At 44.3% G+C, this 20,385-nt stretch overlaps 1 protein-coding gene across 2 annotated transcripts in view; it reads left to right on the top strand.

The window, feature by feature from the left end:
• The first annotated feature begins 1,775 nt into the window (after positions 1–1,775).
• The window catches only part of LOC129702289 (LON peptidase N-terminal domain and RING finger protein 3-like), a 43,307-nt gene continuing 24,697 nt past the window's right edge, over positions 1,776–20,385 (top strand). Inside the window, exons 1-4 of one of the 2 annotated variants that reach the window (XM_055644006.1) lie at positions 1,776–2,693; positions 17,430–17,548; positions 17,666–17,788; positions 19,726–19,776. In XM_055644006.1, the coding sequence (XP_055499981.1) occupies positions 2,027–2,693; positions 17,430–17,548; positions 17,666–17,788; positions 19,726–19,776 (960 nt within the window). In that variant the 5' untranslated portion in view covers positions 1,776–2,026. Of the gene's footprint in view, positions 2,694–17,429; positions 17,549–17,665; positions 17,789–19,632; positions 19,777–20,385 lie in introns of both variants that reach the window. The other variant, XM_055644005.1, reaches the window with a different exon arrangement.

Here is a 20,385-nt window from a genome sequence, read left to right as displayed (position 1 = left end):
TGTGTTTTTTCAGCTCAGCACATTACTCAAATGCAATCATTTTTCTTATTACACCCACAGCTAAAGGAGAAATGAGAACAACACTATTCTCACTGTGGGAGTATGAAATATAGAGCAGGAACCATTCGTAGTGGGACAGGGGCATTAGTTTCACAAAGCCAATGAAGGAGGAGAAAGCAGATGGCATTTAACATTTCAGCCTGACCCGTGCCTGCTATGTAACTGCAGGACCTTTCATAAGTCACATTTAGCCGTCCCCATTTTCAGATTGATGTACGTGTGATATGTTTGCACAGTTTAAGCAACGTGGCAAGCAACAACCATGTCTCTTCGCTTATCGAATATCACTGTTAAGTAATGTTCACAATTTTGTGTTGAATAATAAAGGGAACCGCTGTGCAATAACCCTGTGGCCGTGACGGTGAAAGATGATAGCTTCTCAAACCAACGTACACAACTACATCACCAATTTTCCAAAATCAGCCTTTGTGACGATTATGCAGGACTGACGTTGTTTAATATAATGCAATACAGAAACAACTTAATTTGAACGTGTTATTTTAAAAGAAACCTACATATTGTCACCTCAAAGTGTACGTTATTAATGGCCAAAATTAGCAATATTTACGTTTGGATATAAACAAATTCTTGCAGCCACGTCGCGCGTGTTAGGATTGCAAATTTCAACTGTTTAGAGTTTTTAATGATGTTGCTTATGACGACATATCAGCGCCTTATTTCGACAATAGAGAGTGATTTTTTTTTTAGCGGGATCTCACCAGCTTTTTTCCTGTTTCCCGGACTCACAAAAGTTGCGGTGCAATTTTGAGGCTTTAGGTTATATAAAACGGCACCGGGCTGTGTCTTATGCAACGGGTGATGTAATCTACACAAAACACATTCACTGGAGTCAAACGGAGAGAACATTCTCTGAACAAAAGTTAATTAAATCCAATTCATCGACAACAGTCGTTGACAGACTATTGTACAAACAAATGTTTTTTTTGTTAAGAAAATAAATTGCCGCCTCTCATTTGTTTTGATGACGATTGGATTTGCCAGTACTTGCATTTTTAGTTTTAATTAAAGCAACAACAAAAACAATTGCAGTTTTGATATTAAAACCCCCCCCAATCACCTGAAACAATATGTTATTAAAGTTACTGCGATATTTGTCTTGGTAAAAGATTGCGCTGATGTTATAATCTATTAATGTTGTAATATTTTGCATATATTCCCCCAAATAAATGCATTGTAGAATTAAATCATTCCTTATGTCTACTGGTGGGACTGCTTACACTATCCCTGAAATTGTTGGGCTGGGATAAATAAAGTAAGGGTGAAGTGAGATAAATAGATGGAGAGAGAGAAAGAGACAGATCGAGATAGAGATATAGATAGTTAGAGTTAGATAGATAGATAGTTAGATAGATAGATAGATAGATAGATAGATAGATAGATAGATAGATAGATAGATAGATAGATAGATAGATAGATAGATAGATAGATAGATAGATAGATAGATAGATAGGAAGAAAGAGAGATAGATAGAGGTAAATATATATATAAAGATAAAGAGAGCGGGACAAATATATATATATATATATAGAGAGAGAGAGAGAGGGGGAGAGAGATAGAGATATAAAGAGCGAAAGCTAGTGAAATATAGAAAGAGATAGATAGATAGATAGATAGATAGATAGATAGATAGATAGATAGATAGATAGATAGATAGATAGATAGATAGATTAGATGTATGTAGAGAGATAGATGGAAGGAGAAAGAGAGAGAGAGAGCGAGAGGCCATCGGTAGCAAATTCTCCCAAAATAATTAAAAAATAACAAAACATTACTGAACTTGGTGGTTTTGTAACAGGATGAGTCAGGCCAATGAGAGGCGGCGAAGGGAATCATGTGATGCCGCTTTATGTAACACATTTTTTTGTTCAGCTTTTAGGTTGGTCGGATTTGAGGGGGAAAGGCATAATGTTGCCGGAGTCAGTGAGGGGCGAGTGATGGGAGGGAGATGGGAGGGAATGAGAGGACGATGGGGTCGGAAGGCGGTGAGAGGCAGGAGATGCTGCAACTAGCCAGCCAGGCATTCGAGACGAGGAATTTCCAACTGGCCGCCGAGATCTACGAATGCCAGCTGGAGGCGATCCGCGGCGTGCAGGCGGAGGAGAGGGAAAGTGAGCTGAGGTTGAACCATGCCCACTGCCTGGCGCTTGGAGGCCGGCTGGCCGAAGCGGTGGAGCAGTACAAAGTCTTGTCCCAACGGGGCATTCTCGGACCCCAGAAGCTGGAAGTGCTGGTGGACTGCCTGGCAAAAGGCATGAGAGACAGCCAGGGCTGGACGGACGGCGATCATCCCACTAGAGGTCTGGTAGGCTGCTCCAAATGCACCGGCACCCTGTACGAGCCGGTCACCCTGCGCTGCGGCCACACTCACTGCAAGAACTGCCTGGACAGGGAGAGGGACGGCGGCAGAGCCTCGGCGACTCTGTGTAAACTTTGCAAAGAGAAACTCCCCGTCCCCAGCGCCTCCAGAATCAACGTGGTTCTCAACAGTTTCTTGAACAAGTACTTCGCTGCAGAAACCCGAGCACTAACTCTGAGGCACGAAGGCAACGTCCTGTACAAGAACAAGAAACCGCAGGCTGCCTTAGAGAAATATCAGGAAGCCATCGCGTTAGGTAACGTGTCACTCATTTCTTGCAGTCGGGTCCTGGATGTTTCCACTGGTGGGAGAGTCTAGAACCAGAGGCCACAGGCTCAGAATAAAAGGTCTTACCTTTAGAATAGGAGACGAGGAGGAATGTATTTAGCCAGAGGGTGGTGACTCTGTGGAATTTATTGCCACATAAGTCTAGGCAAGCCGTCAATGGATATTTTTTAGGTGGGGATTGACAGATTCTTGGTTAGTAAGTGTGTCGGGAGTTATGGGTAGAAGGCAGGAGAATGGGGTTGAGAGGGGAAAATACTGGTGGTGTAGATTTGATGGGCCGAATGGCCTAATTCTGCTCCTAGAACCTTTGAGCTTATGAAAGCAAATGCTCGGTTTTGTAATTGGAGATGATAAGGGGTTGAGAAGTAATTAGAGAGCCGATTTGCTTGTGGTAAAAGTTTTTATATTGGGAAGTGTTACTAAATGAGGGTATGAGATATGTGGGGAATATAAGATCTGTGTTCTTTTGCAGAGCATGCTTGGATGGCGAGCTTGCCAATCCTTAATTGGGTAGAAAGGAACTACAGATGCTGGTATATACCAAAGATAGACACAAGGTGCTGGAGTAACTCAGCGGGTCAAGAAACATCTCTGGAGAAAAAGGATGAGTGAAGTGTCGGGTCTGAAGAAAGGCCCTGACCTGAAATGACACCCGTCCTTTATCTCCAGAGTTGCTGCCTGACCCGCTGAGTTACTCCAGCTTTGTGTCTATCCTTAATTGGCCTTGACAAGCTAAATACTTTTAAACACGCTTAGTGTTTAGAAGAGAAATGGCCTTTGTGCCCAACAGGTCTGTCTGTACACGTCAGTATTTCAGCTCCACAACAGAGTCATTGTACACCCTACACCCGAGATTATCAACACAGCATTCTCTTCCCCTTTAGAATGCATCTTTCCACATCCTGTTTTCACAGTCTAAATATTCTCCTGTTAAATCAATTCTCCTGACTACCTGATATGAGCCAATATTTATGTGCACCGGGGCCTGATCCGTAGTGAAAACACAAGTGAAATCATCTCTCTCCGCTGCTCCCCACTCTTTCCCCTTTCCCCTTCCACCCATATCCCTACCTCTGGCTTTGCATTGCCCTCCTCTTCTCTCCTTACCTGACACTTCTTTTGCCTCGTTTAAACCTCAAGCCTTTGTCATTTACTGCTCCCATCTGCCAATCAAACCCCCTCACTGTATCCACCTATCACTTGCCAATCTTGTCTCGTCGCCGCCTCTCTTTACCAGCCTCACCCCATTTAACCAGTGCGGAGAAAGAGTCGTGACCTGAACCGTCGCCTGCCAATTTTCCTCCACAGTTGCTGTCTGACTTGCTGAGTTCCTCCAGCACTTTATATTTTACAGTGGAAGCATCCACACTAATGAGTCATAGAGTCGTGCAGCGTGGAAACAGGCTCTTCGGCCCAACTTACCCAGCAACTAACATGTCCCATCTACACTTGTCCCACCTGCCTGCATTTGGTCCAAATCCCTCTAAACCTGTTCTATCCATGTACCTGCCTAGATGCTTCTTAAACGTTGCGATAGTACCTGCCTCAACTTCCTCCTTCGGCAGCTCATTTCTTGCACAGCAGTGTGTGTTCCAGTTGTTTCAGGGTGTCGAGCAAACAGTGATTGTGTTATGTGTCCAAGTCAGAATGGGGCCTTGCCATTCTAACATCATCTGTCCCTTCCCATTCCCACATTGACCTTTCTGCCCTGGGCCTCCTCCATTGCCAGTGAGACAACACACAAACGTTGCCATTGCCAATTATCTGCCATTTAACACAAAGGAAGATGGTGCTTAGTTTAGGTTGGTATAGAGATACAGCATAGAAACAGGGCCATCAGCCCATCAACTTCCTCAAACTCAACAGCGATAAGACAGAATTCCTCCTCATAGGCTCCAAAGCCACACTCAGCAAAATCAGTAACCCCACTCTCACCATCGACGGCACCACTGTCTCCCCATCTCCCCAGGCCTGCAACCTTGGCGTGATCTTTGATCTCTCCCTTGAGCCTCACATCCGCCATGGCATTAAAACCTCCTTCCTTCAACTCCGCAACATCGCCAAACTCAGACCCTCTCTCACACCTCCCACTGCTGAAAGACTCATCCATGCCTTCATCTCCTCCCAACTGGACTATTGAAACTCACTTTTCCTTGGCATCAGCTCAACCTGCATCAACCGACTCCAACTGGTCCAGAACGCAGCCGCCCGACTCATCACCCACGCCAAATCCTGGCATCACATCACTCCAGTCCTCAAACAACTTCACTGGCTTCCCATCTCCCACCGGATCGCCTACAAAATCCTGATCCTCACCTACAAAGCCCTCCACCATCTGGCCCCCCCATATCTCACTGACCTCCTCTCCCCCTACCAACCCTCACGGTCCCTCAGATCCACATCCGCAGTTTTGGGGACAGAGCCATCTCCAGGGCTGCTCCCAGGCTCTGGAACCCCCTCCCCCAACTGATCTGCAATTTCGTGTCCCTCACCATCTTCCAGTCCCGCCTCAAGACCCATCTCTTCACCTCTGCCTATCCCTAGCCCCACGTCCCCCTCCCTTTTCATCTGTGCATTAATTGCCTCATATTGTGTTTTGAATTGAATTCTGTCTTTACTTTGTGTACTAGTCATGTCTCTACTATTTATTTCATTCCCCTTGCATGTTTTTCCTCTACCTGCTAAATTTTTGTACGGTGTCCTTGAGACTCTTGAAAGGCGCCCATAAATAAAATTTATTATTATTATTATTGTCAACGCCAACCATCGATCACCCTTTTTCACTACCTCTATGCTATCCCTACACATTACACTCTAGGCTACTTAACCTACAAATCCGCACGTCTTTGCGTTGTGGGAAGAAACCAGAGCAACCACAGAAAACCTACACTGTCACAGGGAGAATGTGCAAACTCCACACAGACAGCACCTGAGGTGAGGATCCTCCCACATCCCAAAGACATAGTGCAGCTAGTAGAGCTGCTGCCTCTCAATGCCAGAGACCCAGGTTTGATCCTGACATCAAGTGCTGCCTGTGTGTGTGCAGTTTGCACGTTCTCCCTCTGACCTTGTGGGTTTCCTTCGGGTACTCCGGTTTCCTCCCATATCACAAAAAACGTGCAGGTTTCTAGGTTAATTTGCCATTGTAATGTGTATGGATAACGTAGAACTATTGTGCACGTGGGTTCAATGGTCGGCGTAGGCTGATGGCCCTGTTTCTGTGCTATATCTCTAAACCAAACTAAACTAAGCACCATCTTCCTTTATGTTCAATGGCAGATAAATTGCAGCTTCCCATTGAGTTTCATTTTTATCAAAGCTCTTGTCGAGTTTTTACTTAAAAAAAAATAACCCTGCAGATGTTGAAAATTTAAAATAGAAACCGAGAATGTTGGAACATCTCATCAGGTCAGGCAGCATCTGTGGAAACTGAAACAATCAACGATTAGGGTCTGTAACCCTTCATTGGACAGAAGACCCGAAACGTTGGCTTTTTTCCCCCACAGGTGCTGCCTCAGTTTAAGAATAAGGGGTAAGCCATTTAAACGGAGATGAGAAAAAACCTTTTCACACAAGAGGGTTGTGAATCTGTGGAATTCTCTGCCTCAGAAGGTAGTGGAGGCCAATTCTCTGGATGCTTTCAAGAGAGAGTTAGCTAGAGCTCTAAAAGATAGCGGAGCCAGGGGATATGGGGAGAAGGCAGAAACGGGGTACTGATTGTGGTTGATTAGCCATGATCACAGTGAATGGTGATGCTGACTCAAAGGACCGAATGGCCTACCCCTGCACATATTGTCTATTGTTAGAGCTGCTGAATTTTCCCAGCATTTTCAGTTTTTCTTTCAGTCAAACATTTTGTATTAAAAAAAAAAGTCACTTTCTCTTCACATTTGGTGTTGAATTGTCTACGCTTTGACCAGATGTGTTGCATGATCCAGCTGAACCTTAAATGAGGATTAATTGGTGAGAACGTTTTTTTTTTTGAGAGCACAATTGGCACACGATAGTGTAATGATTTGATGATATTATTCAAAAATGGTTATGCCATGAATTTTGTGGATATGACATTCCTGGGGAATTTTCCATCTTAAATATGAGTGTTCTGGTTATACTGGAGCAGTTGCCTGGAGCTGTGGCTCGTCTGAAGAAACAAGTGTTCAACACTACAACCAGGATGCTAACTTTTCCAAAGAGCTTTACTGCATTAAATACTCTTACCATTTTCTCGAATATTGTGTAAACTGAATGGAATTGGGTGGAGACACATCTCTGGCAACTTGGGGTAGCTGACATGAATCATAAGTCAAGAGTTTTTAATTGCCATATGCGCTGACAACGGAAGAATGAAATATTTAATAATGGCAGCATAATAAACCTGTATCACCATACACATAGACAATAGAGACACCTCCTGACTGGCGCAATTGGCGACTATGTAAACGCGTGCTTGTATAAACCATTCTGCATTCAGTCCCTAGTGCAATCAAGGCAGTTCGGAATTTCCACAACACTGTACGACCACTCAAGTTTACATCGGAAACAAGCCAGCAATGGAGGTGGTGCTTATCCCGACGTTCACTCGCAGCCGAAAGTGCCCTGGACACAGCCGGGTACAAATTAGGCAGTTAGTACTCTCAGTATCACAGCGTGGAAGCAGGCTCTTTGTCCCACACTGTCCAACATGTCCCATCTACACCAGTCCCACCTGCCTGCATTTATCCACATATGCATCTAAACGTTTAGCACATATCCATCTAAACTTGTCCTATCCATGTTCCAGTCTGTAATTACTTGGTAAATGTTGTGATGGTCCCTGCATCAACTACCTCCTCCATGAGCAGGTCGTTCCATACACCCACTACCCTTTGTGTGAAAAGGTTGCCCCTCAGTTTCCTATCAAATCTTTTCCCCTCCACCTTAAACCTTTGCCATCTTGTTCTCGATTCCCCTACTCGAGGCCAGAGACTCTACCCGATCTATTCCTCTCATGATTTTATACACTTTATACTAAAGTGAGTTATTTTGGGCAGGGGGTGGGGATGGTGATTCCAACACGTAAAATCTGACTTGCATAAGGGTTCATGGGAAGTAACCCTTATGTTAGTTGGGAGTGCCTGTATATAATAAACAAAATTCAATGTAATATTAACCCCAATACCCAAAATATTAACCCCAAAAAACCCAGAAGTCCTTTGTACAACCAAGGACAGTCCATAGTTCACATATGCTGTTAGTGGATAAATATAGGGTGGCACAGTGGCGCAGCTGGTAGAGTCGCAGGATCAAAGACCCAGAGACCAGGTTCATTCCTGACCTCGGGTGCTATCTGCGTGGAGTTTGCACGTTTTCCCCATGAGGCGTGGGTTTCCTCAGGGTGCACAAAGAGTGGTGGGTGCCTGGAACACACTGCCAGGGAAGATGGTGGAAGTAGATGCGATGATAGAGGCATTTAGACAGGCACATGAACATGAACAATGGTGGTATATAGACCAGGTTCAGGCAAACAGATCAGCTTAAAATGGCATCATGGTTGGCACAACCCATGGGTGGAAGGACGTGTGCCCATGCTGTGCTGTTCTATGATCTATATTCTCATATCAACCCTATTTGTGGGCTATATAAAGGCGATGCAATGAGAGAGTTGCCATTTTTATTTCCTTAAGAACTTCAGTTGAGTTTTTAGCAATCCCCATAATCATTTCATAATCACTTTAACAGTTATCAGCTACTTTTCGTGACAGATTAAAAGTTAAACAGCAAAGTGCCCCGGAATGATTGGGAGAGATATCGTAGGGTAGATGTGACAGCTCAAGTGCTGTCTATGTGAAGTTTGCATGTTCTCCCTGTGACCGCGTGGGTTTCTCCGGGTGCATCCCAAAGATGCGTGGATTTGTAGGTTCATTGGCTGCTGTAAATTTCAGTGACATATATAAATTTCTGAGGTTCATAAACAGAGACCCAGGATACAAAAGCAGGGAAGTTATAAACTCTGCAAAGTTTGGTTGTAACCATTTCTGTAAAGGATGTGAAGGTCAGAGGCAGGGTCTGGAAAGATCTACTGGATAGATAGATTTAAGCTGCAAGGTTCGACTGAGAAAAGGTGACTGTTCTTTTTTAATTTAGAGATACAGCGCAGAAACAGGCCCTTCGGCCCACCAAGTCCACGCCGGCTAGCGATCCCTGTACACTAGCACTATCCTACACACTAGGGACAATTTACAATTTTTACCAAAGCCAATTAACCTACTAACATGAACGTCTCTAGTGTGTGGGGTACCTGGGGTAAACATACGTAGTCATAGGGAGAATGTACGAACTCCATACAGAGAGCACTCATAGTCAGGAACAAACCTAGGTCTCTGATCTGCAAAGCAGCAACTCTACCACTGTGCCCCTTCTTGGGGTAAACTTGACTGAGGTAGACAAGATCATGGGTGGTTGAATCTGGGTTGAGCGAAGAAAGCTGTTTCCATTAGCATACCATGGAACATAAATGGGTGGCACAGCTGGTAAAGCTGCTGCCTCACAGTGACAGAGACCTGGGTTCGGTCCTGTCCTGCCCTGGGGTGCTGTCTGTGTGTGGAGTTCAGACATTCTCCCTGTCATCATGTGAATTTGTAACAGATGCTCTAGTTTCCTCCCATATCACAAAAACACTCTGTTTTGTAGGTTAATTGGCCTCAGTAAATTGCCACTGGTGTTTAGGGAGTGGCTGAGAAAGAGGGATAACACAGAACAAGTGTGAATGGGCAATCGCTAGTCAGCGTGGACCCAGTGGGCTTTCGAGCCTGTTTCCATGCTGTGTCTCTAAACTGAACTCAAATGTGGTACAAAAGAAAGCCAAGAATTAATCTGATTTGGACTTTGCTCTTGTAATGACAGTGGAAACAAAGTTACTCGGGTGGGGATTGGTTTTACAATAGAGAGAGAATAATTTACAGGGCTGTATGAAAGAGCAGGGAAATGTATTGGGTGGGATTGCACCATGAAGTGCTAACATCGACCTGATGGGCTGAATGGTCCTCATGTACCATAATTTTGTGATTTGTTTAGTGTAGAACTCAAACATGTATCTCTGGATTATCAGGTTTACTAATCAAATAACATAACAACTGAGTTATTTAGAACCTATTTATAAATTGAGGTTAATAGAACAGGGTGTGTTATATAAGACGTGATCCTATCTTTCGTCCTCTGGTTATATAGCAGCTATTATATAACCCTAGTGGAAGAACTGGGTCAACAGAAGCATCGAATTTGTGAACCAGTTAAAATGCAATTGTTTAATTTAATTGATATAAATAAGACACCTTGAGTGATTTTTTTTTTTTTAATTACGCATTATCTCTTTATAACTTTAGTTTTTAGTTTAGCGATACAGTGCGGTAACAGGCCCTTTGGCCCACCGAGTCCACACCAACCAGCAATCCCCGCACTCTTAACACTATCCTACACGCATTTCGGACAATTTTTACAATTTAACCGAAACTACAAACTTGTACGTCCTTGGAGTGTGGGAGGAAACCAGAGATCCCGGAGAAAACCCACACATGTTATGGGCAGAATGTACAAACTCCGTACAGACAGCACCCGTAGTTAGGATTGAACCTGGGTCTTTGGCGTTGTAAGGCAACAACTCTACCGCTGCACTAACGTGTTGTCCCTTTAGTGGTTAAAAACTGATAAATAAAAAACAGCTCTGTGCCACAGTGCTGCCACAATATTGGTTTATTATTGTCACGTGTGCTGAGACGTAGTGAAAAGCTTTGTTTTGCATGCTCTCCGGACATGAGTACAACAGGTAGTGCCAAAAGTGAAAGAAAATTGAGAAATTGCAGAAATTGCAGAAATCCTACTAACAGTTCCCACATTTCCCTCGACTTCCCCCAGATTTTACCACTCAATCACATCTAGGGACAATTAACAGTGGTTAATTAACTAGTAAATTTGAAGAAAGGGTTTTGTCTAAATCATCACCCATCCGTGTTCTCCAGAGACACTGCCTGACCTGCTGAGTTACACCAGCACTTTGTGCCCTTTTTGTGTATTAACCAGCATCTGCAATTCTTTATATCTACAAACTGCATTAATATTACATTTAACATCTGTGCCCATCCATTATTAACAAATAAACTTTAGACTTTAGAGATACAGCGTGGAAACAGGCCCTTCGACCCACCGAGTCTGTGCCGACCATCGATCCATGTGCACTAGCACTATCCTACACACTGGGGACAATTTACAATTTTACCGAAGCTGATTAACCTACAAACCTATATGTCTTTGGAATGTGGGAGGAATCTGGAGCACCTGGAGAGAACCCACACAGTCACTGGAAGAATGTACAAACTCCATACAGACAGCACCTGTAGTCAGGATGGAACCCAGATCTCTGGCACTGTAAGGCTGCAATTCTACCACTGTGCTGCCGTTTTGCCCCAAACAACTAATACTAAAATTACTGGCAAAATGTGAATGGCTTGAATGCTAAATAATTATTTTATGCCCCACTTCAACCATTTATGGATCACCTGACTCAAATGATACCTGAACAGATAGTAGCTTAATGGGCCTGTCCTACTTAGGCGATTGTTTGGGCGACTACAGACGACTGACGCAAAATTTTCAAAGTTTAAACTTTTTGGCGACAGTGGCAACAATCTTTGCTGTCGTAGGTTATGTTGTAGGTTGTCGCCAGGTGTCTTAGGTGAATTCCATTAAAACTAGCCCCTGGCAGTCGCCTAAAGGGGCTGTCCCACTGCGGCGACCTAATCCGCGAGTTAAGAAGAGTGTCTGCGACCTTCAAGCTCGAGGGCAATCGCCTGGAAAACCTTGCTGGATCGACCGACCACACACACACACACACACACACACACACACACACACACACACACACACACACACACACACACACACACACACACACACACACACACACACACACACACACACACACACACACACACACACACACACACACACACACACACACACACACAAAGGCAGGGCCAGGGAAAGCGGGGGATCGCTGTCTGAAATTCACACCCGCGATGAAGAGGAAGGTAAAAGACGGCTGCACAGTAACGGTAAGTCCTTTAGAGAGCACGGGGGGTGGGGTGGGGTGGGGAGGGGGGGTGGGTGGAGAGAAGGAGTGGAGATACATTTTAAGAAGTATAATAAAGTTTAGCGGGCATTTTCTTTTGTGCTGAAAACTCCAATGAGCCAATCAAAATGCCCGGTCAGTGAAGGAGATTGCCTATGGCTGCCCTCGACTGCCTGTAACAAAATAGCGACCCCACTCCACTGCACTACGAGTTAAAAAGAACCATGCCGACCAAATTTTACTCGCGGAAAATTTTTCAACATGCTGGAGATTTTTCCGTGACCTAGCTAAGGCCGCGAGTATGCGGGAACTTCCCTTGAGCATGAAAGAGAGTTCCAGTGACCTCATAGGCCCTGCTAGGACCACGTGTCGACCACGCTGCAAGTTTGAGTCGAGGGCAAACGTCTAAACTCGCCGATTAGGTCGCCACAGTGGGACAGGCCCTTAAGTGGGACAGGGCCATTAACTATTGTTCTACAACTGTTTGATAAAGACATTAATTGAAAGAGGGTAAGTCAGTACAAGGAGTACAAGGAGTGTCAAAGAGAGGGCAGTTTTGATCTTACAGAAGTGTACAAAATCAGGAGAGGAATAGATCAGGTAGATGCACAGTCTTGCCCAGAAGGAGAATCGTGAACCAGAGGACTGAGGTTTAAGGCATGTGGGGAAAGATTTAATAGGAACCTGAGGAGTAACTTTTTTACACAAAGAGTGGTAGGCATAAGGGATGAGCTGCCAGAGCAGGTAGTTGAGGCAGTGACTATTGCAACGTTTAAGAAGCTTTGTGTATGGGACAGGTTTAGAGGGATATTGTGCCAAACGCTGGCAGGTGTGACTAGTGTAAATGGGACATGTTGCTCGTCATGGGCAAGTTGGGCTGAAGGGTGTGTTTCCACATTGTATGACTCTATGAACAGGTGGCCTGTCAAACTTGTGCTACATGTACAATAGCTGATGCATCATGGTCAGAAATATGCAGGGAACGGAGGGACGTGGGTCACATGCAGGCGGAGGAGATTAGTTTATCTTGACATCATGTTTGGCACAGAAGACCTGGCCCTGTGCTGTACTTTACATTTTTTGTCTGACTCACTCTTTCCAAAGAAAATATGAATGGTTCCTTAGATATAATCAATGTGAGCCCAACTTGTACATCTGAGGTTAAATTTGAACACATAAGGAACATCAGTAGGAGTTGGCCATTCGGCCCCTCATGCCCGCTATACTAACCTACTTTAACTTGATTATAACTAAAAATCAATTGATATGTCTTGAATAACAGCAGAAAGTATAGCAAAATCTCAGCAGGTCAAGCAGCATCTGTTACTTCTGGATGCTCCAGTTTCCTTCCGCATCCCAAAGCCGTGCGGTTTTCTAGTTTAATTGGCCTCTGTAAATTACCCAAGTGTGTAAGGGATGGATTTGAAAGTGGAATAACATAGAACTAGTGTGAAGAGGTAATTGATGGTTGGCATGGACTCGATGGGCCAAAGGGCATCTATGCTGTATCTCTTCAACACTTAACAAAAACCAGAATTGGACATCATTGTCTTCCATTTCTGAACATGGAATCATACATAATGCACATATAGTACATAAAGTGGTCAGTGTACCAACGGCTCAGTGTATTGCTATCAAATTCTTGTGGTATTGAAATAGCATAATGGCTGTTCAAATTGCAACAGAATTTGACATGAATGTATCAACTGTTCTCGATAACGTGCCAATCTGAAATCAGTTGAAAGTCCTCTCTACTCTGGGTTTGAAAGACTGGATGCTCTTCTGTGTGTTTGCATGTTCACTGTGTGATCACGTAGGTTTCCTCTGGGTGCTCTGGTTTCCTCCCATATCCCAAAGACGTGTGGGTTTGTAGGCTGTGTAAATTGCCCTTGGTGGTAGGGAATGGATGAGGAACTGGAACTGGTGATAACATAGATGAACTGGAGATCAATAGTCGACATGGGCTCGGTGGGCCGATGGGTCTGTTTCCATGCCGTTTCTCTAAACTAAGTACTCCAAATGTGGCTTTTCCAAAGTCTTGTACAAGTCTTCACTGTACTGTCCTCAACTTTGGTCACAGTTGAACCACCTGATTATTTTTGCCATAATAAAATACATTTTATTTGTAATCCACATATAATTTCTTAAATCTTAGCCACTTCCTGTTTACTGCGCTACTTTAAAAAATATTTTTCCAGATTTCCATAAGTACTTCGGCTTCATATATCCTTATGTTAATGATCCTTGTTTCACTTTCAAAGAAATCATAATTTTTTTTAATATAACATTGTATCAAATTGTGATCGTGGTTCCCTCAAGATTCCTTCACACAATTTACAATTTTTTTAAATCGAAACCAATTAACCTACCAACCTGTACATCTTTCAAATGTGAGTGGAAACCGGAGCTACCAGAGAAAACCCACGTGGTTACGATGAGAATGTAGAAACTCGGTACAGGCAGCATCCATAGTCTGGATCGAACCTAGGTCTCTAATGCTATAGGCAGCAATCTTGCAGCTGTGCCACCAAGCCGTCTAAGAGAAGAATTCGTCAACCATGATTATTGTATTAACAGCACGGTGATATATTATTCCATTAACAAACTTCATTGTAAGTAAATTAATTGATGCCAAATAATGGGAAAAGTTTAGAATGATAGGAGCTAATTTGTTAGTGCATAGGACTTTATTTGTGGAGTGCAGGAGGGAGAGGGAAGATTTTATATAAATATATATCTATCATCATCATATCTCATATATAAAAGTCTGATCTTGTATATGTGTATATGTGTGTGTGTATATGTGGTTGTCCTTACATCTTCACAAAAACACTATGTGGTAACAATTACATTTTTTACATATTCTGATTCACATTTTTCCCCTCTAGGCAGCGACTGCCTTCACTGAACATTTTATGCTTTATTTCTCGACTTAATCACGACTTATTACTGATTAAAGTTTAAAAAAAATCTAAAGACTTGTTTCTGTTAAAATCATTCCTGCCAGCTTCCAACACATTTCGATACAATGTTGCAACACAAGAACACTCTGAACTTTTCACCTCACTGGAGGGGGAGGGTGAATTGCTATTGCAACTCCCAGGGGAAGTGCAATTGGATTTTTTTTTGACGCCCACTGCTGAGGGAGGCAGGGGAGTGCTGGAATCTTACGTTCAGGAACGGCTTCTGTTGGAGGACCACGCCTCCCCTGAGGGCTACGGGTAGGGAATGGGTGCGTTGGGGTCTGCACTTGGTCTAGTATATAACATTAAACCTCATCTTGTATGTGTGTGTATGTATATGTGTATATCTTTATATTTTTGCAAAACCACTATGCGGTAACAATAGGATTTTTACATATTCTGCCTCACATTTTTCCCCTCTAAGCAGTGATCAGCTTCACTGAAGATTTTATGCTTTATTTCTCGACTTATTGCTGATTAAAGTTAAAACAAATAACAAAACTCCTTTTAAAACGACTAGCTTCCTCTGATGACGTCACAATCAGGTTGGCTCGTAGCCCATTTCACACACAGAATATTCCACGAGCTTTGAGTGACGTCAGGGGGAGGGCCGCATTTCCAGAACATTCCTCAAATGCTTCACCACCTCCCCAACGGTCGACCTGCGTCATTCTCACTGCTTAATGCACTCCTTACTGCTTAATTCTGATGCCACAATGAGGTGGGCAGGCACCATGACTCAGGTCGGCGCACGTTTCACACACGCCCGCCCGTGGCCTCGCTTGGGTCCTCGGGTCCACGCCCGCCCGCCCGGTGCCTGGTGAGGAGGCTGCTGCCACGGGCCGAACCTGGAGACTGGGCCTGGGCTGGAGCCGAGCCTGGAGCTGGAGTGAGGGCTGAGCCCGGGGCTTGGGATGGGGCCATGACCAGCGCTGTAAAAGAAGCCGCTGGTGGAACCAAGGAGAAGCCGGGGTCAGGGACAAGCCCGGAGATGAAGTTGGGGCCTAGACTGGAGCCCATGCTGTGGCCGAGCTGATGGCTGGAGTCTACGGTACTTCCGGTGGCGCTGGTATCAGCAGCCTCCACCTACAGCCCAGTATCTTTTTGTTTTTTTGTTTATTTAGTTATGAAAAAGTGTGTTTTTTTGGTATTTTTATGTGGGGGAAGAGGGCACGGTCCGGGGGATACCGTCCTTCAGCCGCTTCCTGGTGAGGACGCGACTATTATTCGAGTCGCGTCCTCGCCCCCCCCCCCCCTCCCCCCACAGCGGCCTACCTACCTGGATTGGTGCGGCCTTTCCTGCCGGGATTGACCGGAGCTCCAGCAGCGGCGGGACAGCGCTGGAACATCGCGGGACTGGCGATGCCTTACCGGGGGTTGCCGTCTGGAGCCCGGAGTGCTGGACCTGCTGCACCGACATCCTGGAGCTGCCGTTTGCGGAGCTTCCAACACGGGCGGCGCTGATGGACACCGCGGGGTCCTGTGACTCTGCCCGGCTCGGCCTATGGACTCAGGAGCTGCAGACTCCGGCAGCGGGAGGCGGCTGATCAGGAGGTCCGGGCCGCTGAGGAGGAGGATGTTCACCGTCGGGGATCGGCGTCGGCGTTCCACCAGCCCGGCGTGAGGGCCTGAACATCGGGCCACCCGGGGCGGCGACTGCGGGTGCTCGGAAGGCCCCGACCACGGATGAACACGGAGGGGAGGCTGGCTGGACTATGGTGCCATCCTCACCTTGGTACCATTTATGTTATGTTGTGTCGTGGACTTTCTGTGTTTGTACTTTTTTAAAATTCAATTTCAATTTTATTTATAATATGTTTTATTATTTATTTATTATTATTATTATCTTCATTTTATTTATTTATTTAGTTTTATGATTTTTTTTTGATTTTTTTTTTAATGATACTGCCTGTAAGGGAAATTCATTTCGTTGTCTCAAATTGAGACAATGACAATAAATTTGAATACAATACAATACAATACAGCCAGGGCCGGGCTGAGTATGAGAACCAGGCAGGGTTCCAGGACCTGGCACTGCTCCACGACCTGGGTAGGTGCTGTGCCAGGAAATGGGAGTGAGAGGAGGAGGATGAGGGAAATGAGTAGGTCTCTACCCCCCTCCCTCTCTGCTCCCCCCCCTCTCCCTCTCTGCTCCCCCCTCCCTCTCTGCTCCCCCCTCCCTCTCTACCCCCCCCCCCTCTCTGCCCCCCCCCCCCCCCCCCTCTCTGCCTCCTCCTCCCTCTCTAGGGAGTGGTGCGTATTGGGACCTATGGGTGAGTGATGGGGTATTGCGTTTGGGGACCACTTGGTCTAGTATTCATTTAAAATCTTCCCTCAGCCTCCTGCACTGCTGCCTTACAGCGCTGCCTTATAGCGCCAGAGACCTGGGTTCGATCCTGAGTATGGGTGCTGTCTGTACACATCTATCACCTGCCATCCTTTGCCCCGCCCCATCTCTCCTCCTGCCACCACACCCCCACCTCCACTGTAATCACCCTTGCGACGGGAGCCGATCCCATGTTCTCCAGAGATGCTGTCAGACCCGATGAGTCACTCCAGCACTTTGTGTCTTTTTCTGTAAACCAGCGTCTGCCGTTCCTTGTGTCTCCGTTTTCATCTGTGTGTGGTTTGTTTACAGCACCCAGAGACCATTTGCTACTGAGCAACCGTGCACAAATCAATGCGAGTATGAAATGCTTTGAAGATGCATTGCATGATGGAAATGCTGCCTGCATCCTCCAACCCACCTGGTCCAAAGTAAGGTCTCACTCAAAGCTCCCCTTGTTTCTTTCCACACATCGTTGCAACCTTCCGCGGTATGTGAAACAACCCGCCATTCTTGAGTTCTGAGCAACCACTCTGTTTTATGGTCAGGGTCACCTGAGAAGAGCGCAAGCCCTTGCTGGACTACAGAAACTGGATCAGGCATTGAAGGAGTATATTATCTGCATCGCTTTAGATTCGGAAAATAAAATGGCAAAATCGGAAGCTCAAAAGGTAATCAAACTTTCATTACTTACAAGTGTCTTTGTTTATGCAAAAATTAAGACCATTTCATTTAGTTTAGATTGAAATATCATAAACTCAAATGCGTAAAGCCTTTTAAGGAACAAAGTGGGAGTAGAATAGACAACCTCAAAAAGTAGACTACCATTCATTTGAATTGAATTATTGAATTTTATTGTCATGTGTATCAAGATACAGTGAAAAGCTTTTTTTGCATGCTATCTAATGAAATCAGATCACACTACAGGAGCGCAGTCAGGAAACACACAAGTACAACAGGTGGAGCAAAAAGACAAATACTAGAGTGTAGAAATGTTTTAGTTTAATTTAGAGATGGCATGGAAACAGCATGGAGAGTGGCCCTTAAGCCCACAGAGTCCACCCATTCACACTAGTTCTATGCTGCCCCAATTTCTCATCCACTCCCTAGACACTAGGGGCAATTTCCAGAGGCCAATTAACCTACAAACCAGCATGTCTTTGGGATGTGGGAGGAAACATATTATCTATATATTTATTATTATAGATCTTGTATACATCGATACAGAATTTATATCAGTTATTCAGCATAGCAGCATTACAGTTCCAGAGGGAAAAAAATGTCTGCAATAAGGTGGATTTGAACATAAAACATACAACATTAGAACAGAAATAGCCCCGTCGATCCACAATGTTTGTACTGAACACACGGCCAACATAAATAAATCTCATCTACCTACACGTGATCCATATCCTTCCAATTCTTGCATATCCGTGTACCTTTCAAAAGCATCTTAAACAACATTATCATAACTTCCTCCACTGCCACCCCTGGCAGCACATTCCAGGCACCACCCGTGTAAAAAAAAACTTGCCTCGCATGTCTCCTTTAGGTTATCTTGTATTATACGACTTGGCCAGTTATCACAGAAGTTTCATTTCTAACAAAGCTATATTAAGTTCAGTTTTGAAATTTTCATTTGATTACCAATCATCAGAACATTTTAAGAGAGGAAAGCAGATTCTCATACTCTAATTGAAGAAATGATTCCTGCCATCATTCATAAATAACTCTTTTCTATATCTATGCCCTCCCCTGCATTCCTCTCCAACACTGGGTCATTAATGTTGTGTCAACTCAGACATTCCCTCGGCTGGACATTATTTCTTTAGACTTTAGAGATACAGCATAACAACGGGCCCTTCGGTCCATCGAGTCTGCGCTGACCAACGATCACCCCGTACACTAGCATTATCCTTCACACTAGGGACAATTTACAGAAGCCAAACCTTCTAACCTACCACCTGCACATCTTTGGAATGTGGGAGGAAGGTGGTGCACACGGAGGATACCCACACGGCCACAGGGAAAATGTACAAACTCTGTACAGACAGCACTTGTAGTTGGGGTCGAACCCGGGTCTCTGGCGCTGTAAGGAAGCAACTCTACTGCTGTGCCACCATACAGCCCTGGTCAGTTTACTCAGTTATTGTGCAGTTGTCTTAAATTGGGAAGGTGGTACATCAGAAAAAATGTTGAACTCCTTCCATTTACAGATGTAAAGAGCAAATTTAGTCAGAGTATCATTTTTGAAACCTTTCAAACCTGGGTCAAAACAGAATGTGTGCAGAAGATACATTTTATTGGCTGTACTCCTTTCAACCAGATTTATTTCAATATAGGGCAATTTGTAGACCGGGTTAGAATTCATTGTTTACAGATTTAAGAACAAAAGAGAATTTTGCTTTAAAAACAAAAGAGAATTTTGAAAACTGAAATATGAAATTTGAAAATTGAGAATTTTTAAAAGAGAATTTGATTTCAAAACAAAAGAGAACTTGTCATGCTTTTGCAGATCCTGAGTGTTTTCCTTTCACCCATTGCGAAAAATATGCGTCAATGCTTGCCTGATATGATGCATCTTTCATCTCCACATTCTCCAATTAAGGGTATTGTCAACTCTCTCAGCCCCAGCAATGCATTAGACAACTTGCGCAAGGTAAGTGTGAGAAAAGTGGATATATGTCATCCTCTACATAAATGCTTATTTGATAGACCAGAAGCCACTGTTTTCCCTTCCATGGGATTTTCTGCTTCTTTATATAGCCAAACATCTAAAAAATCTAGTCTACCCCTGTACCACTTACATTCCTACAAAACTGTCTGTATCTCAATTTTCCACAATGTGAACTCTATTTTTCCCACTAAATCCCATGTTACAAGTGGCGATGTGTCCTCACAAGCTGTTTTTTTTCTCAACAGTAATGTCCCCTTTGGTAAGAGCTGAGGAAACTGATTGTATTGTAAGCAGAAAGATAAAGGTTTTTTGTTTTAATAACTAGAAATGGATGCCACATGATTAGATGTATTGTTGGACGAGCATCATTAGAAGAGATGGCTTTAGCGGTTTCCAAAGCAAACCCTTAAATGGCTTCCTGCTGTGAACTAGGAACCTGCAATTGTTGTCCTTATTGAACTAGTTCCATTCTCTATATGCATTATTTTTTGCACTCAAGTTCTGTGAGAGCAATTTTTTATTCTGCATCTCCAAACGTTTAGTAATGATTTATGAGTCCCAAAGGGATGAATTTCCATTGGCAGAACTGTG

The sequence above is a fragment of the Leucoraja erinacea genome, chromosome 12 (genome assembly GCF_028641065.1).
Source record: "Leucoraja erinacea ecotype New England chromosome 12, Leri_hhj_1, whole genome shotgun sequence".
Classification (NCBI taxonomy): domain Eukaryota; kingdom Metazoa; phylum Chordata; class Chondrichthyes; order Rajiformes; family Rajidae; genus Leucoraja; species Leucoraja erinaceus.
The sequence above is the reverse complement of the archived record's forward strand: the minus strand, read 5'-3'. Positions and strand labels throughout refer to the sequence as shown.